This window comes from Zalophus californianus, chromosome 1 (genome assembly GCF_009762305.2).
Source record: "Zalophus californianus isolate mZalCal1 chromosome 1, mZalCal1.pri.v2, whole genome shotgun sequence".
NCBI lineage: Eukaryota > Metazoa > Chordata > Mammalia > Carnivora > Otariidae > Zalophus > Zalophus californianus.
The window spans coordinates 14563080-14590893 of NC_045595.1; the positions used below are offsets into that span (position 1 = coordinate 14563080).

Below are 27814 nucleotides of genomic sequence, written 5' to 3' on the forward strand. Positions count from 1 at the left end.
GCGAGAGACGTGAGACGTCCCCCCGGCCCCGCCCCGCGCGCCTGCTTCCGCCTCCCTGTGGCGGCGGCTTGTTGTTGTGGAGGCCAAAATGGCGGCTCAAGCGGCTGCGGCTGCCCAGGCGGCGGCGGCCCAGGCAGCGCAGGCGGAGGCAGCCGAGTCGTGGTATCTGGCGCTTCTGGGCTTCGCCGAGCACTTCCGCACTTCCAGCCCGCCCAAGATTCGCTTGTGTGTGCACTGCCTGCAGGCCGTGTTCCCCTTCAAGCCGCCGCAGCGCATCGAGGCCCGCACGCACTTGCAGCTCGGTTCCGTGCTCTACCACCACACCAAGAACAGCGAGCAGGCGCGCAGCCACCTGGAGAAGGCGGTGAGCCGGACCCGGCCGCGAGGGAGGAGGCGCGGGCTCTTTTCGGGGCCTGGGCTGACGGACTGCGACCCCAGCGGGCAGGGGCCGCTTGGCCTCTCTTCGGGGACCTGGGGCGCGACTTCCGCACGGGCAGCGGGACCCCGAAGTCGCCAGCCTCTCAGGGGACCCGAGGGCCTCTCTCTGTACCTTACTTAAAGTCTCTGGTGACAGGCAGGGCCCCAGGACCTCGCTCAGGGTACTTGAGAGTTGTCTCTTATCAGGAGCAACAGGGTCCCCAAATTCTTCAGGATTTCAGGAGAATATCATCTGTTGGCGCCTTAGGGAAGGCCACCAGATCGGCCACTGGGACCTGCAGCTTCCAACTCCTCAGGGCTCAGCCCCTCGAGCATCAGTCAGCCTGAATGCTCCCTCCTGAAGTGACACAGGATAGGGGAGGGTCAAGGTGACAGTGCAGGCATCTCTTGGGAATCTGAAGTTTGGTTTCTCAGGAAACCTAAGATGGCATCCTCTGTCTGGACCCGGAAGTCTGATAAGTGTCTGGAGGGTCTTGTGCCCCTATCACTGATGCAGGGTGTCATAGATGGGAGGCAGAGGCTCAGAGAGAAGAGGTTAAAATTCTTCAAGGCAGAACTGAGGGGGGCCTAGGTTTCAGAACCATTTGCTTCGGTGGGGTGGGATGGGGGGATCTCCAAGCTCCTGCTCTCTCTGTATCCCTGGTGACTTCTCTTCCTCCCATCATCCATTAGTCTATCCCCTTCAGAAGAGACCCCGTAACCCCAACTTGACTTGTGGGATCTTGGTGCTTCAAAGAATGTGGGAAGGTGGCTGTCATTGTGACCCTTCTGGCCTTGGCATTGTTTTGTTTTGTTTTTTTTAAGATTTTTTATTTATTTATTTGACAGAGAGAGACACGGCGATAGAGGGAACACAAGCAGGGGCAGAGGGAGAGGGAGAAGCAGGCTTCCCACTGAGCAGGGAGCCTGATGCGGGGCTCGATCCCAGGACCCCGGGATCATGACCTGAGCTGAAGGCAGCTGCTTAACAACTGAGCCACCCAGGCGCCCTTGGCGTTGTTTCTTGTCACAGTAACAGTGTGCTCCCTGTCAGACCAGGCTTTCATTTGCTATTTACCCAGCTTTATTTGACTTAAAGGAGAGATTTCTTAGGAAGAATCAACTTAAGTTTTTGAAATGTATTGATCTGAGGTAAATCCCAGCCCACCTGTGGCCAGTAATGAGTTGCCTTTGGGACGATATCAAATCTTTGTTTTGCAGAGTGTAAAGAGTTGGAAGGGGACTTTAGTCCTTGCTTGATCACCTTCCTTGTTTTAGGAGTGAGGCAGTATGGGTCCAGAGAGATGAAGTGATTTGCGTAAAGCTACACATCAAGTTATTAACAAAAGTGGCTCAAACCTGGGCTCGGGATCGCCAACTTCAATGCCTAGACAACAAGTCATTATTGTTTTTATGAAGTTTTTTATCCCTTCTATTCATTCAGCAGATATTTATTCAGCTCACACCAGGTGCCAAGCTCTATTCTAGGTGCCATAGGTCAGTGATGACTAAAATAGTCACTGTCAACGTGAGTTTATGTTTTCATGTGAAAGAGACTAACATTAAGTATGTAGTAAAAGGTTAGGCCATGATAGAAGAACCATGGAAAATATGGTCCAGGGTTAAGAGATGGAGTTGATGAGGAGCTTTTTTTTGGCAGAAGTAGTGAGGAAGTCTATTTGTAGGAGTGACATTTGAGTAGCCTGAATGGGATGGGGAAAGTGAACCTGGAGAACGTCTCAGGATGTCAGTTCGATCCCAAGGAGTGCCTGAGCTGTGACCAGTTGGTGTAAGGTCTCTCCTGGGTAGTGATGAGGCTGAAATCAAATGAAGCCCCAGACTTCCTTGGGTATGGGCGTGCTGGAGGCTGACCGCTCAGGCCTGGTGGCCCAGTGCCTTCAGTGAATTACAGTTCTGAAGCTCTCCCTTCTCTGGATTCACAACAAATCCTACCACCTCCCTTCCCTTGTCTCGGGGGTCATTGAGTCTTTTTCTAGCAGTGGTTCATATTTGCTGTGTATATTGTCCCATTTTGCCCACCCAGTGCTGTAGAGGGGAAGCAGCCATGCCTTGCTTTGCTTCCTTGTAGCCACTGGGCTTTTGGACCCATAATTTAAATCTTATGCTTGTGAAATGTCTTCCCTTGATTTTACAGAACCCTGAATCTTGTGGGGTTTCCCACAGAGCCACAAGGTCCCCTCTGTAGGGGGGGACCTCACACTAATGTTATACTTGGAAATCCCTTCCTTTCTGTCAGTTGCATCCCCAGCTGGGAATTTGTCCAGATTTCAGTTAAAGGGCTGTTCTCTGTGCTGTTTTCCTTCTGCAATTGTATGTAATCTCCCATTGTGTTGCAACACAAGCATGTTTCTTTAATCTTCATTCTTGGTTAGTCCTGTGATTTTCCCCCAGTCAGGCTGCTTTCACCTTTTATTCATTCTTTTCCCAGACTTGCTCAACAAAAAATCATAATACGTTCTTCTTTTAGAAGTGGTTTGTTTCTAGTCCTGAAGAGCAAATGGCCAAAGAGGTTCCAATTTCTTTTTAGGGAGCCAACCCAGAGTATCAAAAAGCATCTTTTTTTTTTTTTTCAATAAACTCTACCTCCAATGTGGGGTTCTAATCTCCCAATGCGAGATCAAGAGTCGCATGTTCTGCCAAGTTTTTTTTTTAATGTAAATGACTCAAGTATTTTATGACTATTTTCTCCTTGATTATTCGTTCTGCTGTTCTTTTCTGAACTAATTTTCTGTAACTTGTAAGTGCTGTAGGTAAAACTTTTAATGGGCTTCTGAACTTACTACCACATTCAGCTTCCCTGTTATTTACATGTTTTTTCTTTTCTCTCTTGAGAAACCCCCAGCCTCCTTGGTAATCACTTTTTTTTAATGTAAGGTTAGATTATTTACTCTCTGTTTGCTTCCTGTCAGTGTCTAACTGCCTCAACTGCATTTGTAAAATTTGTAGAAGGAATGTATTAGATACTTACCCATCTGGAGCACCGGGGTGGCTCAGTCAGTTAAGTTTCTGCCTTTGCCTCAGGTCATGATCCTGGAGTTCTAGGACTGAGCCTTGCATTGGGCTCCCTGCTCAGCGGGGAGCTTGCTTCTCCCTCTGTCCCCACCCCCCCACCCCCCCGCTCTTGCTCTCTCACTCGCTCACTCTCTCAAATAAATAAATCTTTAAAAAATAATAATCTTTTGGGGTGCCTGGGTGGCTCAGTCAGTTAAGCGTCTGCCTTAGGCTCAGGTCATGATCCCGGGGTCATGGGCCCGAGCCCCCATTGGGCTCCCTGCTCAGCGGGAAGCCTGCTTCTCCCTGTCCCGCTCCCCCTGCTTGTGTTTCCTCTCTTACTGTCTCTTTCTGTTAAATAAATAAATAAAATCTTTAAAAATAATAATCTTTATACTTACCCATCGGCTTCATCAGTTCTGTCAACTTTGAGAGAATCATCTGTTAAGTGTTTCCATCAGAGGTATGGAGGATGTTTCTCCCTTTGCTTAGCAGCTTTCTCTGAGGTCAAAGCTGTTGGTCTCTGGTTCCTGCTTCTGCAGGCCCTTGGATCACCTCCTGGCTTCTTCATTCCCCGGGTCTTCTCAGCGACTCCTATAGCTGTTGTAGCGCATGGCTGGACACTTCACCTGAGAGTCTCCCCTTTTAGATTATGGTTTTGGCAATGGTGTGTGAGTGTCATCAGAATTCTTGGCTGCTCTGGGACTCCTGGAGTAAATAGTTCATGATTTTAAGAGATGTCGCTTTTCTCAAATCTCTTGGCTAGAGAATTTATGAAGCTATTTTCTGTAGATTCTTTCATATTGTGTTCCCTTTCATTTCATTTTCACCTTGGCTTTCCTCTTGGTGCACCTGTTCTTGTGTGCATTTTCAGTCTTCTCTTGCCTTCTTTTCACACTGTCGTTCCAGCAGACAGTTCCATTTTAGTCATTTGCACGTCCTCTGTGGAATCAAAAAAAATCTGCATGTCTGTACTTAGATGTATGTCTATACCCTGTTAACTAAACTTTTGATCATATTTCTCTTTATCTTTTGGCCTAGAAAATGCATCATCATCTTAGACTTTGCTGATTTGAAAGCCACAGAGGAATAAATGCTACTTCTCTGCAATGAATTGTTCATTAGTTTCTATAATCCAGGTAGTCTTCCTTTATACACTAGTTTCTTTGACTGTGGTAACCCTGTCAATGCCATGTTTGCTTTCTCTTTGGGTTTGGTTGGAGTGGAGCTGCTTTTTAGTGGTGGTTTTGCTTCCTGACTTAGAAAGCAGCTCCAAGCTGTGCCGTCCAGATGATTGTGAATTCCACTTCCAGCTTTAACCTGAGAATCTCTGGTTTACCTTCTCAGCAAGTGATTAAATGCTTCCCTTTCTCTTCTTAAGGCCCGAGCGGGCTTAGTTCTGGGCCTTTCATCAACAGGCGTGGCTGGAGCACATCTTTCATCCCTCAGCATCATGTCCTGCCAAATTCCATGCCCCATCACTGGGAGCAGAACATTGTGCAGAAGCTGTATTTGCAGAGCTTGGCATTAAACATTTTCAGGGAAGAGTGATCTGTGCTTCCTCCTGTTTTCATTTCTATTTTCTTCACTCTCACTCTCTGAGCCTCCTCTGACTTCAGGATGTGAAATCTGTCTAGGAACCATCCCTTCACGGTTCCACCAACTCGTCCCCCTGCCTCCCCTCCAACCCCTGATTTCTTCCTGTTCCTGCTTGAAAATCATTGAAGTATTGTTGTCACCTTCTACATGCCAGGCTCTGCATGTGGTCTTCTCAGGGACACTATCTCATTGGATCCTCAACAAACCCATGAGGTAGGGACCAGTTCCAACTTGCTAATGACAATGCTGACAGGGGCTTTCTCCTAGTCAAGGTCACACAGCAGAAGGAGGCAGGCTGGCTCCTAAGTGCTGTGCTTGCATCCAAAAGGAGTTGCGGTTAATAACTATTTCTACACATCTTGATGGTTTAAAAACCTAATTTAAAAAACATTATCTTGATTTTGAGGTACAAGAAGCCTTGAAACACTGTCAGCCCTGGATGGAATCTTCCAGGCATGTGCTCATTCGAGCCCATCCACCCCCTGTGGCTCTGTGCTGGCCCTGTGGTGGTAACCCTTACTTCCCCCTGAGGGCCCCAAGGTAACCCCAGGAACTTCTGGTAGGTTAGTTTGTATCCCTGCCCCACAGCTGCAGGCTGCCCAGCAGTGGAGAGCTCTCACTTTGGCTTCTCTCTATCATGAGGAAGGAGACATAAAAGCTATTTTTTAGCATTGCGTAGTAAAACGTATAGATCAGGTAGCAACTTTGAATTAAGCAGCCACCTTAGGTAAGGTATTCTATGTATATAGTTGTGAGATGTATTTTCTGATGTGTCCATATTTTCTGGTTTGTGCATTTATGTTCCAAGTGTTACAAAGATACAGAAGTGAAGTCTGATAGTTGTTTGGGAAAGTGACTGACTTGCCCTGACACCGGACCAGTCTTGCAGCTCTCCCGGCCCAACCATGTCTCCAGTCACAGTTTCCTCCACTGGTTTCCCCTGTCCTTCCAACTGGTGGTCTTTAGGAGCTTCTCTCCCTGCACTGAACTTCCCCATGGAGAGTAGTGGTTTCTGTAGAAAGCACACCCTGACTTCTGTATTTACCAGCTCCATTGACATCACCCATGTGGCTGAAGCTAGTCTCCCCCCCCCCCCCCCCCCCCCCGTCCCGGGGACCCTGAGCTCCTCCTGTCCCTGCTGCAGGGGGGGCTTTGGGAAGGGACACTCAGGCTGGCTGCAGAGTGCCTTTTGCCTGGGCCCTGCAATGTGCTCATGCATGCGTCTGTCAGGAGCCGGTCTGTTCCTCTCTCTCTCTCTCTCTCTCTCTCTCTCTCTCTCTCTCTCTCTCTCTCTCTCTCTCTCTCCCTCCCTCCCCCACAGCGCCCCCTCCTGGCTCATCTATGTGTTGCAGGCAGCTGGTCTCAGGCAGCTTTAAGTCTCCCTGCCTCTGTGACTTCCTGGGCCACCATTCACCCTTGGCCCAGAAGCATCTCTAGCCCTAAGACCAGCAGCCCCATGGGCCGTCTTCTTCCCTTCACACATTATCTTTGCTGCTCTAGGTACTCTTAAAACCCAGATCTGATCAGGTGCTTCTGTTTTATGCCTCGGACTGAGAAAGACTCCGGGAATGGTATTGGGGCATTCTCATCCATAGGCAGGGCTGCCACATGAATGGCACAGAGAAGCATTGGGCCTAACCTTCCTGGTCCTCTGCCTTTTTCATGGGCTCTTCTCTGCCTGGAGCACCTCCTACTCCCTCTTTGTCTGGGGACACCTCCGCCCTCACTTTCTACACTCTCACTTTTCAAGGCCCAACCCCAGGCATCATCCCTGCACGCACACACTGTTTTCCCATAGAACATGGTGAGTCAGGGTCTTCTTTTCAGCTCTAGATTTTCCTGCCAGCAATTGGCAAGGCTCTGTGAATGTCTGTAGAATGAATGGGTTGACAAGAACAGTGTCCGGTGTATGCTTGGGTCCTGTGCGGTCTGACAGAGCATGGTTGGTGTACTTCATGTGGAGGACTGGCCCACACATGTCCTGACCACCACCTCCTGTTGGAACATGGAGCTGCAGGGCACAGCGGTCCCCAAGTGGGTGCACGTCACTTGAACCCTGTGCTGGTGTGTGTGCCAGCAGAGGGTAGGACAGTGAGCTCAGGTCTTAGAGCCATCCCGCCACCACCTGGCCATATTTGCCCACACCAGTCCTTCTCGGAGCACTTCCACCGCCACTCTGAGACTAGCTTTGCTCATTTCCAAGCATCTTTTAAATGTTAATTCTCCAGGAAGGACTGACACCTCCCGACCCACTCTCCAGTTGTAAATGATTCCTTGTGTCATGATTTGCCGATGGTCCATGTACTGTAGTGAGTGGTACACGGGGCTCTCAGCACTCCTAAAGCATCTCTGCTGTGGTAGGAGGGGACTCTGAATCTGACTTTGGGGGCTGGCAGGACAGAAAACTATCCATAGGGGATCCCGCAGGTAAACATTCTCTCTCTCCCAGGTGCACTCTGGTTGTGGGATTGCAGGGAAAGTGAGCCTACCCTTTCAGGCCAAGCAGGCCACCTTCCCACTTAAACTGAACACCTGCAGCTTTTGGTGACAGGACAACCTGTGTAAATCCCAAAGTGGAGCCACTAAGCAGGCACCTAGTATTTGGCTGAGAATTAATCCTTTTTTCTTTTTCTTTTCAGTGGTTGATATCACAGCAAGTATCCTTTTCTTGTTGGTACCATTCCTTTTAAGGAAAGCTCCATTTGTAGGGGGGCGGAGCAAAGATTGTATTGTAAATTTTAATCCCCCCATGACAAAGTTTTAGGCTTTGCCCCACCTGAAGAATCCCTTCTTTGATGTTGCTACCCCTGCAGACCAGCATCTTCTCCCTGGGTGCCATCCTCCTGTTTGTGCCCTGTCATCTAGCTCTACACCCAGCCGGCATCAGACACGGGGGTTGCTAGAGGAGTAGGTGAACTTGACGCTTCAGAGCAGGCAGGGATGCTTCTGTCCCGCCAGCCTCTACCATGTAAGAACCCCAAGTTGTGGCCCTTTTGAACTGACCTCTTTGCCGTGTCTCTCCTTCCTTAACTGGATGTTATTAGATCCAACAGTTTGAAGATGTTAAATTTGAAGCAGCGAGTCTTTTGTCTGAGTTATACTGTCAAGAGGTAAGAGCACATGAAGGTTTCTGAAAGCAGTTGTTCTCCCTGGAGCAAAGGCACAATAGCAATTGGGGCGCTCAGAAGTGGACTCCCTTCTGGCTTTTAATATTTCCCATTATTTTTCTACCTTCCATACCCTGGCATAGAGCATCCATGGGTCATCACTTGCTATGAAGGCCAGAAGAATTTTTCTATCAAAGACTGTTGGAAAATAGGCTTGTTCCTAGGTTTAGGGCAATTCGTTCCTAACAAGTCCATATGCCTTCTTAACCTGGTGCCTGATTTTAGGCATAGCTGAAAATCACCTTTCCCTGCTTTGAGCAGCCACGCATGAGGCTCCCTGGGCAGCAGGGAGTGCCTGTTTCACATCCCTGGCCCCTCTCTCTCGTTGCAGAACAGGAAAGATGGCAATTTGTTGTCTAATTGGACTGTTGAGGATTTTGGACTAAAGCTACTTTTCAGTTTAGTTGAATGAGGAGTTATTTTAAGAGCAATGCAAAAACTCCCAGCCAGTGAGTCCAATAAAATCTTTTCTTCTTTTAATAAAGTAAATTGGCAACCCACAAATCCTTTGGTGAGCGCGAACAGGAGTGGCCTTCTGGCACCGCAGCTGTTCCATAAGGAATCCAGCTTGCTTGCCGGCTTGTTTTTTCCTCCCCAAACTTGACTGTTTCCTTTCAGAATTCCGTAGATGCAGCAAAGCCACTGCTGCGGAAAGCGATCCAGATCTCACAGCAGACTCCATACTGGCACTGCCGCCTGCTCTTCCAGCTTGCTGTGAGTACTGCCGCACTGGCCAAGAAGCATGGGTGCTCAGCAGGAGCCCTGACCTTGGGGCAGGCCCGCCTGAGTACAAATAACACCCTCCAGGACACACTGGCCCTCCTTAGGCTGCTGCACTGAATGGGTGGGGACACAGGGATGCTAACCAGCCTTTGTCCTCAGCAAGACCCCCCCTGCCCCATGCAACACCCAGGGTGATGGTGGGAGTATCCAGGGAACACAGGGCCTTGTCTTCATGTTCTCCTCCCTTCTGGGGCTTCCTTTGGCCTGCGTTCTTTTAAATTCGGGGAGCGTTTCTTTCCAGTGATCCACTGTGTTTTTGTAAGAGCTGAGCTGAGATTCTGAGGGACTGACTATTGGGCAATGGGTGCCTGAGTCAAGCCCAGGCTCCATGTAGGTCCCCCGCCCGGCCTCCCTTCAGTTCCCCAGATGTGGCTGGTCCCTGTGCTCTGAGACACTTCAGTGGTGGTGGGCTTTCTAGGCTTGGCCTTCCTGGCCACAGTGAAGAGGCCTGCCAGCTGGGGGTGAGGATGGGGGACAGGTATGCTCTACTGTGAGGGATACCTCTTTTGTTCTGGAGTCTGCCCACACCTCCCCCTCATTGGCTGGCCTCCAGTCTCTCCTGTCTCAGAATCAGCCTGCCTACCAGGTTGCTCTTGCCCACCCTCCATGACAACCCTGTCACCTGCCTGTGCAGCCAGACTGTGAGTCACCTGCATTGGTGCATGTAGGAGCCGAAGCTCCTGACCAAGGCCTTCGGGCCCCTCTGGCTGCCTCCCTAGTGACTAGCCTCCAAAGGCGATCTGCATAGTACACAACACACTCACAAAGTCTTGGGGGTCTGTGCCTGTAAGGGTTAATTGCTGGCTCGGTGAGCCATCAAGCTTAAATGAGGTACACTGTAGACGAAGTAGAGTTCTATACCCAAAGCAGTTAATATGATGAGATAATTTGGTTGATTTAGCTCAAAACTGAAACAACTTTGTGGGTGTGTGGGGAGGTTCAGTTTTAAGTCACCGACGGAGCACTAAGGTCAGGTACTAGGTACTGTAAAGCAAGTGTCGTTACTCTCTCCTTTTTAGCAACTGCACACACTTGAGAAGGACCTGGTGTCAGCCTGCGACCTCCTGGGCGTGGGGGCTGAGTACGCCCGGGTGGTGGGATCCGAGTACACACGGTAGGCACCCTTTCTCCACACCCCTGTCCCTCTTACTTGGAGACAGCCCAGCTATCTTGTCCCGGACAACAAAGAATATTGGCATTCTGGCTCGAAATGGGGATCACTTTTGCACAAAGTAAAAACCATGCAGATGAAAGCAGCACCCGACATCTCTTGCCCTGTTGATTCATGAAGTTGGAGGGGAGAGTAGACTGAAGGGGGGTGGGCAGCCTGTATTCTCAGTTCTTGCATGGATCTAGTATCTCTTAAAAAGTGCGCATATGATGTGCTGGGCTGGACCCTTTGAGGCACAGATGCACGAGTGGTGCTCCCAGAGGGCGTGCGTGGTATGCTTGGCAGTGTCTGCGGGCAACCCTGGTGTCTCCTCTCAGGGGACACTGAGGAGCTTTTAGATGTGCAATAGGAGACGGAGTAAGTGGACGTTTGTATAAAAGAGGGGACGTAGGTTCATGTTACCCGCAGAACTGCTTAGACTGAGGTCTGGAGACTGGTACCCTGGGGCCAGGGGTCAGAGGGCACTGGTGCTTCATTGTGTACCCTCTGTGAAGGCCTCCACTCTGTCTCTTTTTTTTCCCCCTTAAAGAGCTCTACAGTGGACAGGCATCAGGCACCGGTGCTCTTATTCTGTTGTATGCATTAGGGTTCTGAAACGTTTTGTTTCACTGAGGCTAATCTTAGCCCGTGAAGTTGTTGGGAAAAAACTGTCCCTGGCTCTGTTCTCTGAACTCGAGACTTGAAAGTGCCCACTGGAGTCACTCAGCTTCCTCCAGGCTGTCCTGGACCCTTGGCCACCCTGCCCCGAGATGGTGGCTGTTAACACACTCTGGCCCCACATTCCTGGCCTTCCCTGAGCCCTTTGTGCTGTAGCTATCCCTGGGTTCCTAGTACCCCTCAGGCCCAACAGGGCATGGGGACAGCTGAACACTACACATGTTCACTCAAGAGTGTCTCCTGCCAGGCTTCTTGCCACTGCTGTGGACAGGCGGCCTGGGCCAGCTCCATCAGGGCACAGCAGCTGCAGATCCCTTGGCCCAGAACCTCTGACCATAAATCTAGGGTGATAACATGTGTGACACCATAGGAACCTTGATAAAAAGTTCCCAGCCTTACGTTTTGATGGTTGAACAATGGGCAGGTAGACCCTACAGTCTACCTGCCCTGAGGTCACAGCGGGGAATGGTGTGGTGGCCTGGAGCATAGACATCTGTTCTAGGTGACTGTGATCTCCCCACCTCCGTCTCCTCATCCAGAAGATGGGGAGAATGGTACCTACCTGATGGAGTATGTCATAGCACACAGGGATTCTGCCAAGAGGGGCGGGACAGAGACTTCGATATTGAACAAACGGGGGGCCTGTGGGCTCTGCACAACCATAGGGATTCCTGAAAGCAGCAGCCCCTGCCTCCCCCCAGTGCTTGCCCAGTGCCATCCACTGACACAGAGCCCCTCTCTACTCTGTAATCCAGGTTGGGATTGTGGCACGCTTGCCATTCCGTACTCTGCTACTCCACACCTTCTGAGCACCTGGTTATGCCGTCTGGGCTTTTGAGCCTCATGAACATCTAACCCAGGCAAAAAAAAGTAAAGAAGGGCGCCTGGGTGGCTCAGTTGGTTAAGCGACTGCCTTCGGCTCAGGTCATGATCCTGGAGTCCCTGGATCGAGTCCCGCATCAGGCTCCCTGCTCGGCAGGGAGTCTGCTTCTCCCTCTGACCCTCCCCCCTCTCACGTGTTCTCTCTCTCTCATTCTCTGTCTCTCAAATAAATAACATCTTTAAAAAAAAAAAAGTAAAGAAAGCTCAAACAGGATGAAGTAGAACAACCTCGTAAATAAAACAGACCTCACTGGGGACCACCAGGGACTGCTGCACGTTAGGTCCCCATGAACATTGGGGTGGCACAGTCATCCCAGGAGGTGCCAGGGCCTCACAGACTGACTCACCCTTTCTTTTCCAGGGCCCTGTTCCTGCTCAGCAAAGGAATGGTAAGTCAAGGCTGGGTGGAGTGGGGCTAGTGTGGAGGACATGAGGCCAGGCCCCGCTCACTTGCCATAGTGTAGCCTCTTATGGGCCCAGACCCTCATACACAGCAGGCTGTGGCAAGGGTGAGACCCCCCAGAGTGAAACTCCGATTCCAAGGATTTGTGCTAAGGAAGAAGCAGCCTTGGGTTGGTTTTTTGCCCTCTCTGTGTGGTGCTGGTGTTCCCCTGGAGGGGGGCAGACCTGGGCACCAAGAGGTGCTCCCAGCACCTGCTCCTCCCTCCCCAGCTGCTGCTGATGGAGCGCAAGTTACAGGAAGTGCACCCGCTGCTGACCCTCTGTGGACAGATAGTTGAGAACTGGCAAGGGAACCCCATCCAGAAGGAGTCTCTGCGTGTCTTCTTCCTGGTTCTCCAAGTGACCCACTACTTGGATGCCGGGCAGGTATGTAATGCCTCCCACACAAGGGCTAATGGGGAGTGAGCAGGCTGCAAGTGGGCTTTAGGCCAAGACCTCACTTCTGTGGTTGCCTCCTGTCGCTAGCCACATGACATGTCTATCATTAAGGGCTCAGTCTTCCCTACACACCTTATCATGGTCTGGCACGAGTGCTTTGTCCCCGTGGGCAGAGGGCATTGTTGGAATGGGGTCTCCTATACCTAGCATCGTGGCGGGAGTAATGGTGCACTCAGTGCGTGGACAGTTGAAGGCGTCTAAGGGCAGTTTGTGGAATCCATGAGAATAAACTGAGGATTGTGGCATGGTGCCTGGCCCACAGCAGGTGCTCCAGCAGTGTGTCCACCATCCCCCAGCTGATGACGGCTTTATGGAGTTCGAGAAGGGACTGGCAGGATCAGCTGTGTCTGAGAGTAGACAATAATCCTCATGTGGTTGAGGAGCAGCTGCATCTGTGCATGGGTGAACATCACAGCCTTTGGGGATGCTACTCCATTTTACTGTCCCCTGGCCTAGGGACCAAGCACAGGCAGGACCTCTCTGATGTGCTAGGAGCCACAGGTAGAGCCTAGTGGGTATCTCATTGGTAAGGGGCTTCCTCTGTTCCCCCACTTGCACCCAGCTATGCCTGTTGGGCTAAACACTGCATTCAACACCTAGGAGTATAGACCAGACTTTTATGTGGCGCTGATGGCTGCGGAGATGGCCTATGGGGGCCTTGGCATAGGGCTTCCCAGTGCAGAGAAGCCAGTCTGTACAAACCATGGCGCCTGCAGGACTGCCAGGGAGCAACTTCGCACCCCCCAGGGTAACCGGCTGCTCCAGCCCTACCTTCCTCTCCTGAGGTTTACTACAGGAAAGAAGAAGCGTGGCTTGGGCAGGGTCTTTGAGCAGGCTTCTCTCAGGCCTTGGTATTGGGCCCCAAACTGGGTGGTGGCCAAGCCTCAGTCCTACAGATGACCTCCCTGGCCCTGCCCTGCGCCCCAAGAGCTGGCTGACCCATCGTGGGGGGGCTCCTGCAGGCGGTGAGCATGACAGGACTTCTGGGGGGAAGGGGCTGAGAGGTGGCTGGACAGGCAGGCCGTGGCTAGCTGCCTGAGGGCCTCATATCCTGAGGGGCCTGGCACCCGGTGCGAGTCGGCAGGCCCTCAGGTGTGTGGCGCCACTCGCCCACTCCAGGTGAAGAGCGTGAAGCCATGCCTGAAGCAGCTGCAGCAGTGCATCCAGACCATCTCCACGCTGCACGATGATGAGATCCTGCCCAGCAACCCCGCTGACCTGTTCCACTGGCTGCCTAAGGAGCACATGTGTGTGCTCGTCTACCTGGTGAGTCTCCGGGTGACTGGGGCCCCGGTGGCTACAGTGGGGAAAAGAGGGTGACAGTGACCACTGCTGTCTGGTCTTGTCGTCAGGTGACCGTGATGCACTCCATGCAGGCCGGCTACCTGGAGAAAGCACAGAAGTACACGGACAAAGCCCTCATGCAGCTGGAGAAGCTCAAGAGTAAGTCTCGGGGGGCTGGATGGAAGTGGCTCTACTTGGCAGGTTGCGGAGCCACAGCGCCGCCTGGTGGATGGCCTGAGTGCCACCTCGGGCTGGCCTGAAGAACCCGGAATGACAGCAGCCCTGAGCAGAACCCTAACCCAAACCCGTGGGTCTTGTTAACCCAGTTGGAAGATGCGGGCAATCTGGGGTCGGCACAGAGCAGGCCAAGCCTAGGCTTGATCCTTGATCCCTGGCCAGAGGGGTTCTTGTGCCATATCTGTCGTATCCCCCCGCCACTGCTCAAGATGGCGGTGAGGGTTAGTGGGTCCCGAGCAGGGCCTTTTGGGACAGCAGTGCTCAGTTGAAAGAGACGGTGGCTACTTTGCTGTCTGTTCTCAGTATCGTGACATGGATCATGCCGGGTGAGGCTGGGATTGGAACTCAGATCTTCCTAATCAAGGGCAGGTCCTCTGGAGGTCGTGGGTTCTTCCTGGATGCTCAGTTAATCCATCCTGCGGGACCAGGGACCTTTGACTAGTAGGAACCCAGAGCCTTATGTGTCCCTGGCTGGCTCGGCACCCCCGTTAATCTGTTCATCTGCTTCCTGTGCCCTCATCAGTGCTGCTGGGGGAGGAGCCTTCAGAACTAGAGAATCAAAGCCCACAGGGATGGTGGTTCTTTCCCTCCAGATGAGCTGGGAAAGGGCTGTGGGCGCCATCTGGCTCCAATGTAAGGACAGCCTCTCAGGGAAGCCAAGAGCTGGGTTTCCTCACCGCTGCCTGAGGCCTGTTGCACAATTTCACTCTTCTGGGCTACTGCAACATTTCTAGAACCCACTGTGCGCAGAGTGCTCTGGAGCACCCTCCTGGGTCGCAGTGGAGTGAGGATGGAAGACAAATCTCTCCAGGGATTTTTACTCTTAGAACGCTCTGGTCACTAAAACCTGGCTCTGGGCCTGTCTCCCCACCTGGAAAGGGAGATGAACCCCCTCACTCTAGGGTGCAGTGGGCACTGAGAGAGGTGACAGAGCTGGTGCTGAGCTGGTGCCCAGCAGAGCAAATGGGCTCAGACCTAGGTAGCCCAGGGGCCAATGTGGTGGGCAGTGGGAGGATACAGAGTCCCCAGGAGGCTCTGTGTCCATCTCCTAGGGTCTCTTCTCCAGCTGCCCCTTGAGTGCTCACCCACACCTCTCGCCCCCAGTGCTTGACTGCAGCCCTATCCTGTCCTCCTTCCAAGTGATCCTGCTCGAGCACATCATCATGTGCAGGCTTGTCACGGGACACAAGGCCACTGCGCTGCAGGAGGTAATGCTGCCAGAGGCCATGCGCATGGGTGGGAAAGCTGTTGGAGTCTGCCGGGTCTCAGAAGTCATCCTGCGGGAGAGTGTAAATTTGCCCGGTGTGTGTCAGAACATTCGATCTTGTCACTTCACTATGCTCTCTTAGTTCGTGACCTCGATGCACATAACAGAAATCAGTGGTCCTTTCTCTGAGAGTTTGCATGCCCAGGGAACCCAGGGTCTGAGGATTTGGGGTCCCCCGACGGTGATCCTAGCGTTCCTCCTGCCCCAATCCAGACTCTCTGATGTTTACCTTCCCGACGGGGCTGTGGGGGCCCTGAGTAGGGGAAAGCGCTGTATGGCTGAGACGCATGTTAGAAAGGAAGGATTAAATGGGGGTAACGGACAGGAGTCATCGCTCTCAAGGAGGTCAGGGCTGCACTTGGCCCTCGTGACAGACGCATTTGCTGGGACTTTGTGGCCCAGGGAAGGTCGGATGTGGGCACGCCTGTCAGCTTTCGGGTCCCCCGAAGGCTGCTGGGACACCGGCACCACGTTCGAGGCCTCGTGACGGTGAGCGTGCTCTTTCCTGGCAGATCTCCCAGGTCTGCCAGCTGTGCCAGCAGTCCCCCCGGCTCTTCTCCAACCACGCGGCACAGCTGCACACGCTGCTGGTGAGTGCCCGGGGCTGCCCGCCCCCAGCCCCCTTTCAGCAGGGAATCCCGTGACCACTGCCCTACTTGGGTTCCACATGTTTCCGGGGGGCTGTAGTCTGAGTTGAGTTAGGTCCTGGGAGGAGGGAATACTTTAGGCTGCCATCTTTCCACCCCTTTGCTGGAGTAAAGCTCAGAGGTGGCCGGCTCAGCAGTCACTTGTTGAGTCATACGGCCCTGGGCAAACTGCGTGGCTTCAGGCCCTCCGTGCCTTCTTCTTGCAGGGCCTATACTGTGTCTCTGTCAACTGCATGGACAATGCAGAAGCCCAGTTCACCACGGCCCTGCGGGTAAGGTGCCGGCCCTCACTTCAAGGGGCGGGCGGTGCTTCTCAGTGAGGAGTCGGGCGTGGTCTGATGAGGACAACCTCTGCACAAAACCGTGCTCAGCGGGCAACTCTGCAGCATTCAGCCTGACGCCGGCCACGATAGTGACGTGCCATTCATCCGGGCTGTCCCCGGCAAGGCCAGCGCTGGCAGCACAGGATGATGAGGGATAGCTGTGGGCAAGGAGGCTTTTGGCCAGCCTGGGGTGGGGCAAGCCTGGAGGGCAGCCGTCAGGGAGAGCCCAGTGCCCACTGGTGCCACGGCCTGTTCAGCCTCTTTCACTCCTAATTCCCAGCCTTCCTGATAACCTGCCAGGTTGGTGTTGGCTCTTGTCACAGCTGAAGATGCAGAGTCACTCGGCAGGGCTCAGGGGCTCCCTGGAGCCACCCCTATGGCAGGACGGGGTCTGCCCTCACCCTGCGGCAGCCCGGTTGCTCTGGGGGTCATGAAGGAGCTCCACTGGGGCGACGTCCTTGCCTCAGACAGGATCGCAACAGGCCCTGGGAGAAAACTGGTGCAGCGGCCTCCTGGAGAGAGCCACCCCGGGCCCGGGAGTTGATAGCCCAGTGCCAGGTCCCAGTTCTGCCTGTCTTGTTCCAGGACCAGATAAGCACATCTCCACCTTGGCCTCAGTGTCCTCACGGGAAAAGGAGGCTGGCAACACCTTCCACCCAGGGGTCCTGAGGAGGCCCCAAGCAGAGGTGGGGGAGTGGGGGTGCTGTGTGTACCCTGTTGGTTGAGGAGTTCTGCTCTGTCCCTCGTGCCAGTCTCCAGATCTCTTTGCTCCTGGGGCTGGGCTCAGCAGTATTACTGCTTCTCTGAGGTGCTCCGCACCCCGCCACTTGTCTTGGCAATGCGCAGGGGCCTCTGGCAGCATTCCAGAGTGTGAGGGATGGACAGGGCCACTCCCATGGCCTTCCGAGCCTTTCCATCTGTGCCTGCTGCTCCGGGCCCTGGGTGGTACCGGGACACCCCCACACAGCCACCGTTCCCTGCAGTTACCCCGTGGCCTCATGTCTCCCCGTCTCGGCATCCCACAAGGGGCTGCTGCTGCTTTGATGGTGTGCGCTGCAGGGCAGTCTGCACGGCGTGCCTCCAGGCCACATAGGAAGTGATACAGCCAGGGTACGCGTCCAAACCCCCCTGGCCCTAGACCCGTGCTCTGCCTGCAGTCCTCCAACAAACAAACCAGAGCGCAATGCTCGCGTCAGAAGACATCCTGGGCCCCCTCGGCACATGCTGGGGTCCTGTGGCGGGGCAGGGGGGGTTGCATTTCCTAGGCAGCCTCAGCCTCCTGCACAGCTGTGTGGCCTCAGCACCGCCAGGAACCAGGGGCTGGGTACTACTTGGGCTGCTCAGATTGGTCCCCCCTTCAACCACTCTTAACTTCCCAAGAATTGAGGACAACGGTCCATCCACCACCAGCCATCACTGGCATCTCTGGTGTCAGACAGCCTTAGTTACCCTCCTGGCCGTGTCCTCCCCAGGACCAGCACTTGCCTCTGCTGTATCCGCCCACCCTGGGGTCCCAGGGGTCACTGGTTGTGGTGTGGAGGCAGGGGCTGTCTGGGTCTCAGTCCTGAGAAACAAGCAGAAAATAGACTGAAGTGCAGTATGTTCTCAGGGCAGGATCAGGGGTGGCTGATTTTCCTCTTCTCTGTTTCCTGAGTTCCTAATGTGGATGACGGTTTTATGGTGAAGAGAACTAACAGCTCTATGCTTCTGGGGTTCAGGAAGCAGGTGAGGGGATCTGTCTAAAAGGAAAGAAAGAAAGTGATTCCAGATTAGCTGCCATGGAGGACTGGGCAGCTCCAGTGCCACTGAGTGACCCCAGTGTGATGGGGCTGTGCCCAGCCTGGCCCTCTAATGGCCGTGTGTCCTGTTCTAGCTCACCAACCACCAGGAGCTGTGGGCCTTCATCGTGACCAATCTGGCGAGTGTGTATATACGGGAAGGAAATAGACACCAAGAGGTAGTAGGTGACATGCTTCATGTTTGGTATCTTTTCAACTCTTATTCGGGGGCGGTGGGGTTGGGGTGGTCTCAGGCACCAGCAGATCTCAGCAGCCCCAGGGTTTCACCGTCCAGCAAACGGCACTGTCCCACCCAGAGTTGCAGGCATGGCTGGGGCAGATGGGGTCTAGGACAGGAACGTTTCCTAGCTAAATAACACTTCTCCCTGTTAAAAATGAGCCAAGCTTTATTGAATTGCACAGAAAAAAAATCCAGTTTCTTCTACTTTGAGCTGTCTGTTCTAGAATGTCAGTGAGCCCTCATGGCTCTTTTCTGAGGAGCAGCAGCTCAGACAGCCATTTGCACTGTGCTCCTAGGTTGTCCTAAGACCCAGCCTCATAAAGGGTAGGGGACTCCCAGGGCTTGTCCTTATAGGACAAGTGCCCTCGCACCAGGTTCCCCCTGTGATTCTCTTCAGCCCTGGGATCCCCCGCTCAGCCCTAGGATTACTCTCTCCCAGCCCTGGCCTCCTGCCTCCTGTCTCCAGGGTATCTGAGGTTTAGTTGTTTTTCCACCTCCATAGCTTTCGATTTATCTTTAGTCTATAAAAAGGTTAGCCGAGGGGCGCCTGGGTGGCTCAGTTGGTTAAGCGTCTGCCTTTGGCTCAGGTCATGATCCCAGGGTCCTGGGATCGAGCCCTGCATCGGGCTCCCTGCTCAGCGGGAAGCCTGTTTCTCCTCTCCCACTCCCCCTGCTTGTGTTCCCTCTCTTGCTGTCTTTCTCTCTGTCAAATAAATAAATAAAATCTTTAAAAAAAAGAGGTTAGCGGACCTCCCAGCTTCTGGGTTCGGATGCTTTGGGCTCCAGGGAGCAGAAAGCCCAGCCTTGTCCACTCCAGCAGTTAGGAAGCAACGGGCAGGGTCATCATAGGGCTAGGAGTGGTCTCTGTGGGTCACACTTGGTGGGTCATGGGACAGCTTGGCTTCCCTGTGTCCTTGCCATCCCAGCGTCCACCTCCTGGAGGTACTGTGGGGACACCGGAAGCAGCTTCATCTCACTTCAGCCGTGTCCTCTACCCCTCCTTCCTTGGCAGCCAGAGGAGACCTAGAACATCAGTCACGTGGCTGCCTATCAGAGCCTCCCAGGATCCCTGCACCTCCAGATAAACCCCACCCCCAGCCCACAAGACCCATGTAGGCCTATCTTCCCACCTCACTCCCCCACACTGGGTCCTTCTGACCATACAAAGGCTGAGACGGAGCCGCTTCCCTGACCGCCCAGCCCCTCACCTGATGTGGGATAGGCTGGGGCTGTGAGGCCCCCCAACCCTCACCCTTCATACTGGGGGCCACGATTCCCACTGGGTGGGGTGGAGGGGTGAGGAAGTAAACAGCGGCATGCAGTCTCCGGGAGTGCCCTCACCTGTCTTCGCAGGTCCTGACCCCGCTCCCCGCTCAGGTTACTCAGGCATGGGATTTGGGGGGAGGGCACGATGCTCTCAGGTTGGGTTGGGAAGATGCAAGCAGCCCTAGTCAATTTAGCGGCATGTTTGAGGCTGAATTTTTTCATGTTTCAAAATACAAAATGATCCTAACTAACATTTCTGCCACAGCTGTACAGTTTGCTGGAAAGGATCAATCCAGACCATAGCTTCCCTGTCAGGTAGGTGGTCCGAGTGCTGAGTGCCCACTTGACCGATTGTCTTACGCTTTCTCTGCTCTTGGGGTGGGGCTGGTGCTGGTGGGACCCAACTGCCCTGTGTACCCGGTGCCTCTCGCTCCCCTTTGGAAGCCTGCTGCACTCACAAAAACCCCACCAAAGTGTGCCCCTGTCTCTCTCGTCAGCTCACACTGCCTGCGAGCAGCAGCTTTCTACGTGCGCGGGCTCTTCTCCTTCTTCCAGGGACGCTACAATGAGGCCAAGTGAGTACGGGGAGAGGACCGGTTGCCCCCTGCCCGGCACCTCCTGGGCCGGCCCTCGGGGTGCTTTTTGCTCCCTGACCGTGTGTGCCCAGGGCTTCTGTCCCCGAGACGAGTGGGCTCTGCTCAGGGCCTTGAGTTGGCTGCAGCCTCTTCCTACCAATAAGGCGTCCCAATGGGCCTTCAGCATCTGTTCCCACATAGGCGATTTCTTCGAGAAACTCTGAAGATGTCCAACGCGGAGGACCTGAACCGACTCACAGCCTGCTCCCTTGTGCTCCTGGGCCACATCTTCTATGTGTTGGGGAACCACAGAGTGAGTGACTAGAGCTGGGCCAAGAGGCAGGGGGCTGGCAAGGTGCTTACAGACTGCCACCTAGCAGTACTTTGCATCCTGTGCCCCTCAGTGACCTTATCTCAGTAACCTCCCCACTCCCCACTGGTCCATGAGGCTCAGGCAGGGGGTGCATGGGTGAAGGGGAGCTTTGGATCCTGGAGGGTAGGTCTGTGTGGCAGACAGGCCCAGTGCCGGCTGCAGGCAGTGGTCAGGCAGAGTCCCACGGGCTGTCCAGAGCTGTCCAGAACTGGCAGGGCTGAGGGCAGGTTCCCCTTTCTGTGTGTTAATACCTGGGGATGGAGAGGTGTGTTCTCTCAGCCAGATCCCTTGGGCTCCATTTTGCCCAGCACATACAGTGTCGTCCTCAGGGCACCCCATGTTTTCACCTTTGCCTAGAATGGCCCCCTGGGGCTGGTACCCAGTGGAATCAGCCGACTCCAAGTCTCCGAGTCAGATGGGGAACCTGGGCTGGGCTCTTACCTGCTGACCTCTCGGGGCCGTTTTTTTAAGATAGTGTTGGTTCACGTTATATAGTACGGTATGTTCGTTGTAGAAAGCGTGAGAAACAAAAGAGGAAATGATTGCATGTTTTCTGGTTCTTTCCAAGAACTTCTTTCCAAGTTCTTTCCACCTGTCTCTGCCTACATGTAGGTTTTGTTTTTCAGGCTGTTCCATAATTTGGTATCTTGTCTTTCTCTGCACCACTGGGTGAGAGTTTTCTTCAGTGGCAGCAAGAATTTCGAAGTAGCATATGCTTCGTAGTTTAACCAGCCTCGCTTTCGCTGACATGGGTTACGTGTCTAGGCCCGTAGAGCTTTATCTGATCAAACCCTAGGGCTCCCTAAGAATGAGCACTTTTTAACAACCTCGGCACGTCCCCCTCCCCACAGTACCATGACACGCATTCCCCAGGGGCCAGGGGCGTCACCACCTGTAAAGGAAGAGAACGAGCTGTGGGTTCTCCCTTCAGAGTGCCGCTCTGCTCCTTTTAGAATACCCTGTCACCTTGTTCCTCAGCCTCTGAGCACACTTGCAAACAGTGGCCTCACTGTGCGTCGGGCCCGACTGGGAACCAGGGGCTCAACATGAGGCCCTGCTGAGTGTGGGCCCCCCGCCTCATGTCTTGGTGTGGTGGATGTGGTTCCCCTGTTTTCCAGCTGGGGAGATTAAGGTCACAGAGCCCCACATTGCAGACCCAGGCTTAGAACCAGACCTCACTGGCTCTCATTTGTCTAGTAGTCTCCGGAAGCTCCCTTGCATGAGACAGGGTAGGCAAAGCAGCTTTTCAGCAGCAGCTCTGGTTCATGTTTGAGGTGATCCCGGGGCATCTTACGAGCTTATTTAGGAACCTCCACTGCTCCCCGTGTGTCTGGACCTATGTGGAGTGACATGGGGGCCCCAAGAGCCCTCAGGCCTAGGCCTGGCCTCAAGCGGCTCCAGGCCTGAGGGAGACACCGCCCACTCTGCCCTGAGCCTGCCAGACTGGAGTGTCCACAGGCATCATGAGCTTGTGAGCAGCCCCACACAGGATAGTTCTCCGAATCACACATCTTCATACCAAATTCTGTGGGGCCACAAGTTGGCATGGGGGAGCCTGCATAGGAGAGCCAAGGGGCACTCTCCTTCTGGCAGCCTCCAAACAGAGGCCCAACTTCAGGCCTCAAGGAGAAGAGTAGTTTTTCGTGTTCTGTTGTGCATTCTGAGGTTTTGAAAAGACTTTATTTAATTCTGAAAAGCTTTGAGACCCACCTGGAGCTCATCTTTGAGGTGCCAGCCGCAGGGCAGTGTGAAGTTATTGGGCTTTTATGTTTTCAACATAGTCCTGCCGATGTCAAAGCTAGGCCTCAGGAGTTGGATTTGAGGATTTGTAAATCTCTTGACTACATGGCAGGTATCTGCCAGGGGCTGCTATATAGGGAGTTTTCCCCTGTCACCTTGAATCCTACATCCAGGCCAGCAGAGCTTGTTGTGCCTAGGTCGAGCAGGGTCGAGCAGTGCTTCCAGTCATCGTGGGGTCAGGGATGGGTGTTGAGGGCCTCCCGCCCACTGTCAGTACATCCTAGGTATTGAGGGGGGCGGTGTTGTGCAGTCACACCGTGAGGGTTGGAGAGTTAACGTGCCTTGGTGTCCCACAGCCCCACGTGTTAGGTAGCTTCCCACAAGAGTGGGCTTGTATGTAGAAGAGACACTTCCCTTCCTCTCTTCTCTACCCATTCAGCCCTCCTTACCCCCACCAGGGCAGACTGCTTCTTCCTCCTAGGCCCTGGGACCTCTGAATGTGCATTTCTAATCGGCTCCTGATCTGGGCCCAGAGCTGACTGCCACCAGTGCCTTTTGCTCTGGTTAGAGACAAGGGCTTGTAGACTTGCCCGGAGCCAGCAGTGCCCCGATGGGGAGGTACCTGCAGAGCTGACGAATGGGGGCAGTTTATTTTCTCCTGAGGCAGTTGAAGAGTACATCAGAGGAGGTCATTTGAGATGGGCTCTGAAGGAGGAGTAGGAGCTTTCCAGGCAGCAGGAGGAGGGCACAGCCTGGGCTCGGTGTGGCCGGTGGGTCCTGGGCTGTCCCCGCTGCTGGCCACAGCCCCCACTCCCTTCCCTGGTTGCTCTCGGTCAACAGGAGAGTAACAACATGGTGGTGCCTGCCATGCAGCTGGCCAGCAAGATCCCAGACATGTCCGTGCAGCTGTGGTCCTCAGCCCTGCTGAGAGGTGAGTGCAATAGCCAGCCCTTCCCAGAGATCAGACCCAGGATGCTGGGAGCCCAAGTCTAAAAGATCTCAGGTAAGCCCTGATGAGCTTGTGTTCAGACTGGGCCTCTACACGCCACAGTCCCAATTCTAGTGTATGCTCAGGCTCCACGGCAGACCCTGTTTGGGGGCAGTAGGCACTAGGCTCACTCATGACATCAGCTCCACACAGGATCAGTTCACCCTCTCCACAAGGCCATTTCTTGGAGTCTGGGGGAAGAAGTGGGCTGGGAGCCCTAGCCCTCACCCTTGGTTTCCTTCTCTCTGACTGGCTGCGGCAGTTGTCCCTGTCGGACCGTGCTGGCCAGGATGCTCGGGGTGCCCGGTAGGCTCTGAGCCGTGTCAGTGTTGTTACTGCTGCTCCCGTGTGTAGATTGTGCTGCTAAACTCCAGAGTCTTACCAAGGGCCGTGGGGATGAGGCAGAGGGCAGGCTGCTCCCGTCTGCAGTGGGCTTTGTGGGCCCATTTAGTCTTTCTGCCTCGGGAGTAGGTATTGGGCGCCCTGCTCTAATGAGTTCCTGTGTGCCCGAGGGTTGGCCAGGACCTCCCCAGGAGGGCCAGTGTCCAGAGGACACAGCCCTGAGGCTTTCACTGCCCAACCGACCCTTGTGTCGGCCACACTGCTCACCCACCCACCTCCAAGAATGTGACTCAGGAGCTCAGGAGGACATGTGTGAGGGCCTTTGGCAGGTGGGCTTTGCTGACCCTGAGACAGACAGTGCTCAGGGCAGGTGACATGCCAGATAGACAGGAACTCACCGGTAGAGCAGGGTTTGACCTTAGGGCTCTACCCACGTCCACGGGGAGGACGTGGGGTACGGCGAGGTGGATCCACCCTATGTACATCCCACCCTTAGACCTGAACAAGGCCTGCGGGAATGCGATGGACGCCCACGAAGCCGCCCAGATGCACCAGAACTTCTCGCAGCAGCTGCTCCAGGACCACATCGAAGCCTGCAGTCTCCCTGAACACAACCTCATCACGGTATAGGCACTGGGTTTGGGGAGGTCAAAAGCGGGGGCTGGTTGACTCCTCAGGGTCTGCTCCCTCGGCTCACAGCCCCCAGGGGACACGCTCCCTGAGAGGGGAAGTATGCGCTTGGCTGCCGTCTCCCTGCACGTCTCCAATGTCCCTAACTCATCCTAGCCTCAGGGGCCCCTCAGATGGGGGAGACGGCATCAGTCCCCAAGTGGGGGATATACGGCACTGCCCAGGGGCCCCGCTGACTCAGGCGAGGAGGACAGAGGGCCCTGGCTGGGCATTCAGCCCAAAGAGCACGGCAGTCCAGGGCAGACCCGTAGCCTGGCACACCTCTGCCCCTTCCTAGGAAGGACCTCACCTGTGTGTTCTCTCCCCTCTGCAGTGGACGGATGGCCCACCCCCTGTGCAGTTCCAAGCTCAGAATGGACCCAATACAAGCCTGGCCAGCCTCCTGTGAGGCTCCTGAAGGGAGCCGCCCAGGTTCTCAGGGCCTCTGTGGGGCCCAGTGTGTCCCCTACTTCCATCCAGACGGCACTTGAGCTTTCCTTGGAGGTGTGCTGGAGTGGGTGTCCCCAGGCTTCTTTTCTGACTGTCTCCAGAGCTTCCAAGTCCCTGGGGAGTGTGCAGGGCTGATTCCGCCCTCCCAGGAAGGGCTGGCCAGCCATTCCCACCATGTAACAAGACCCCCAGTGTTGAGGCTTGCAGGTGGGATATTGGAGCCAACTTTCTAGAGCCATCCTTTAAAGTGGACTTGAATTGCCAGTTCTGCTTCCACGTCTGAGTCACGCCTTCAAGGGAGCGTGTCTGGGCGGGGAGTGGGGTGCCAGTTGCCAGGGTGGGTGGTACCGCTGGTGCATTGCCACATGACTTCCATCGCCTGGGCCTCCGTGCCTGGCCGGAGTGTTTCCTCTGCTCACAGCAGCTTCCAGAGCCCAGAGGCAAAACGCCAGTTTCTGCCCCAGAATTGGAGGGAAGAAGTGATGGCGCATGTCAGGGACAAAAATGCACATCCCACCATAACACTTTTCCCAGCTTGCGTTTCTGTCCAGTGTCCCCCCATCAAACAGCCAGGGCCTCTGGTCAGGAATCCTGGGGGACCCAGGAACTCGGCTTCCAAACATCTGCACCTTGCCTGGATTCAGTGTCCAGCTACGGAGGTGCACACGTTCTTGTAGACACGGGTGTGCATGTGTGTGCGTGCGTGTGTGTGGTGATTCGCAGAGCTGGGGCTGGGGGCCGAGACTCCTATGTTTGCAGCAGTATCAGCATACATACTGCTGGGCAGAAAGCAGAGGAGAAGGGAGGGGGACCCTCCTCAGCCCAACTCAGGGTACCTGAACGAAGAAGGGGCTTGCTTCCTGGCAGCTCTGTGGTCTCCTCAGCAGAGGACATTCACAGACGCCTGGCCCCTCCCGCTGTTCTCAGGAGGGAGGATGAGGAGACCTACCTGCCTTGGGTCTTGGGACAGCGTTGAAAGCTCTTCCTGAGCTGGACCCCAGGAGGCTCTGCTAGGCTCAGACAACCATGCTCGGTTCTGTGCTCCTCTTGGATAGTTGAGGAGGTACCCCAGTGGTGATGGTGGCATTGGGGGCAGTTGAGGTAGCCACCTCCAGCTTCCAGTGCCTGGGAGCGTCTCCTCACAGAGGAGTGCTGAGTGGTCATGCTAGTCAGGGTGGCTTGTTAGTTTGCCTCTTGTTACCCTTACACTATGAGGGCTGCTTCTCGAAGCCTCAGTGTCTGACAGAAGGAACACTGGGATCACTCAGGTCAGCTGCTCAGGCCCTGAGGCCTGAGTGTGCCTTAGCCACAAGCAGGGCTGTCAGCAGACCTCCCTGCACAGGGCCACTGCCCTTACCAGGCCAGCGTCAGGCCCCTGCTGCCCACTGGAGGCCAGCGACAGGCGTGCAAAGTGAGCTGCTGATTGGAGGCATGGGCTGGCCAGGGCTTGTCCTAAGAGGACCCACCATCTGTGTGGCATCCTGGGTCACCCAGGAGAGCCTAGCACTGCCCCATGCTGCTCAGGGCCACCTTCTTGGCTGCCCCCCTGGGCCCATGAGGCCTGCCTACAGAGGAGGGTGTGACATGTGGCCACAAGCTGCCCTGTCCTGTCTTTCTCCCCCCTCAAGGGTATCCCCTCGGCCCTCCCCTCCACCCATGGGACAGAGCCCCCCTCTTGCCACAAGCTGCCCCTATTGGCCTAGACCCCGCACTATCTGACCTCTCCAGACCCTCATTACTTCAATCACGCTGTACATCATGTTTGTCTCTGCGTATTTATTTAAGCCTTTCTTTGCTTCTAGAGCATTTTTTATGTAGAGCAGTTGAAATAAGAACCTCAAAACTTAACATCTGTCCTGATGTTAAAGTGCTTTTAGTGACCACTCTGTTATCTATGTTCATGTAAAGTTAAGGATAAGTTTTTATGTTTACAGCTAAAAATTCAGTACTCAATATTTAATATTCCACTATAGCTTTATGAAAGCCAAACTGCGTGTACATGCATTTCTGCATGTGCAAGCTTTGAACCTCCCCTTCACTGTACCATCTTCTGGTTACATAAAGCTGTCATAAGTACCTTCCTGTGAGTCCAAATTGAGTGCCTCATGGTTTCTCACTCAATCAGAAGTTAAGATAGGCAGCAAGTGAGCCCCCAGGGAGACCTTACACAGTGTCATAACTGTTTAGGAAAAACAGATAAAAACTTCAAGCCTTTCAGTGTATAGAGATGCAAGGGGGCAGCAGAAAGATCCCTGTTGGCAGGTACTGAGAGCCAGTCTGACTTTCGTGTGCTCTCCCACCTCCTCCTGGGGTCCTCAGGGCCTGTGGATCAGAGGGGACTGGGCCGGGAGATCCCGGGTTCCCTGGCATACACACACTGCAGTCTCCCCTGTGCTGGGTGTTTGCAGTCATCCACGGGTAAAGTGAGGGTCCTCTCCCTGGGTAAGCATGCCCCACCCCACTTATTGGGAACACTGGCAAGGAAATCAAAAAAGGGCTGCCTGGTGCAGTGGGTAAATTTGTTGATTGCGTTGTCTCTGTTTTGTTAAGGGTTTTTAATAAGTATGTTTGGCATAATGTCTTTTAATGGGTTTGTAATATGGTTTTAGCAGCCTGTAACTTCAGCTGGTGCTTTTAATCAGGAAAAAAATTTTTGTAAATACAAAACATTGTTTAAAAGACATAACCATAGAACATAGCTTCCCGTTTGTGGATTTCTTTTCCTATATATTCAAAGTAAAATAATTTGCAGGAGCCGTCACTCGCTTTGTCTTTGTCACGTTGTCCCTTGTGTGTGCCACTCGGAGATGGCTCTTGCCCTTTTGCCAGGTCAGTGGGGCCACTGGGCAAGTGGGCATCAGGGAGTTACACGGACCAACAGGGTGTGAGGATACAGAGCCCCAGCCCCTGGACTGGAGGACCTGGTGGAAACCTGAGTCTTCTCCTCTACTGATGATGTGCCTCCGGAACAACCCGCCTGGAGGAGAGGGGACCCCTGAGACCTCAAACATTTGCCCCACAGCTGCCTGTTCCTCCCTGGCCCTTA

General features: G+C 54.1%; 1 protein-coding gene across 3 annotated transcripts; it reads left to right on the forward strand.

Moving 5' to 3' along the window:
* The first annotated feature begins 43 nt into the window (after nucleotides 1–43).
* On the forward strand, nucleotides 44–27451 carry MAU2 (MAU2 sister chromatid cohesion factor). Of its 3 annotated transcripts, none has more exons than XM_027583053.2 (19): nucleotides 44–364; nucleotides 7668–7685; nucleotides 8073–8138; nucleotides 8814–8909; nucleotides 9998–10092; nucleotides 12050–12077; nucleotides 12361–12516; nucleotides 13708–13854; nucleotides 13941–14031; nucleotides 15214–15317; nucleotides 15889–15966; nucleotides 16230–16295; nucleotides 18220–18306; nucleotides 19897–19946; nucleotides 20129–20206; nucleotides 20408–20519; nucleotides 23160–23250; nucleotides 24146–24273; nucleotides 24653–27451. In XM_027583053.2, the coding sequence occupies exons 1-19, from the start codon at nucleotides 89–91 to the stop codon at nucleotides 24725–24727; spliced, it is 1842 nt and encodes a 613-aa protein (XP_027438854.1). In that variant the 5' UTR covers nucleotides 44–88; the 3' UTR covers nucleotides 24728–27451. The 3 variants fall into 3 exon arrangements, with proteins under 3 accessions (XP_027438854.1, XP_027438855.1, XP_027438856.1); XM_027583054.2 differs by having other exon boundaries at nucleotides 18220–18303; XM_027583055.2 differs by lacking the exons at nucleotides 7668–7685; nucleotides 8073–8138 and having other exon boundaries at nucleotides 50–364.
* The last annotated feature ends 363 nt before the right edge of the window (nucleotides 27452–27814 follow it).

What these genes read in the sequence shown, in the direction of transcription:
- MAU2 (XM_027583053.2), top strand. Translation starts at nt 89, where the DNA reads ATGGCGGCTCAAGCGGCTGCGGCTGCCCAGGCGGCGGCGGCCCAGGCA. An exon ending in GCCTGCTCTTCCAGCTTGCT is followed by an intron (nt 8,910 to 9,997) that starts GTGAGTACTGCC and finishes TCTCCTTTTTAG; the next exon opens with CAACTGCACACACTTGAGAA. An exon ending in GTGGGATCCGAGTACACACG is followed by an intron (nt 10,093 to 12,049) that starts GTAGGCACCCTT and finishes TTTCTTTTCCAG; the next exon opens with GGCCCTGTTCCTGCTCAGCA.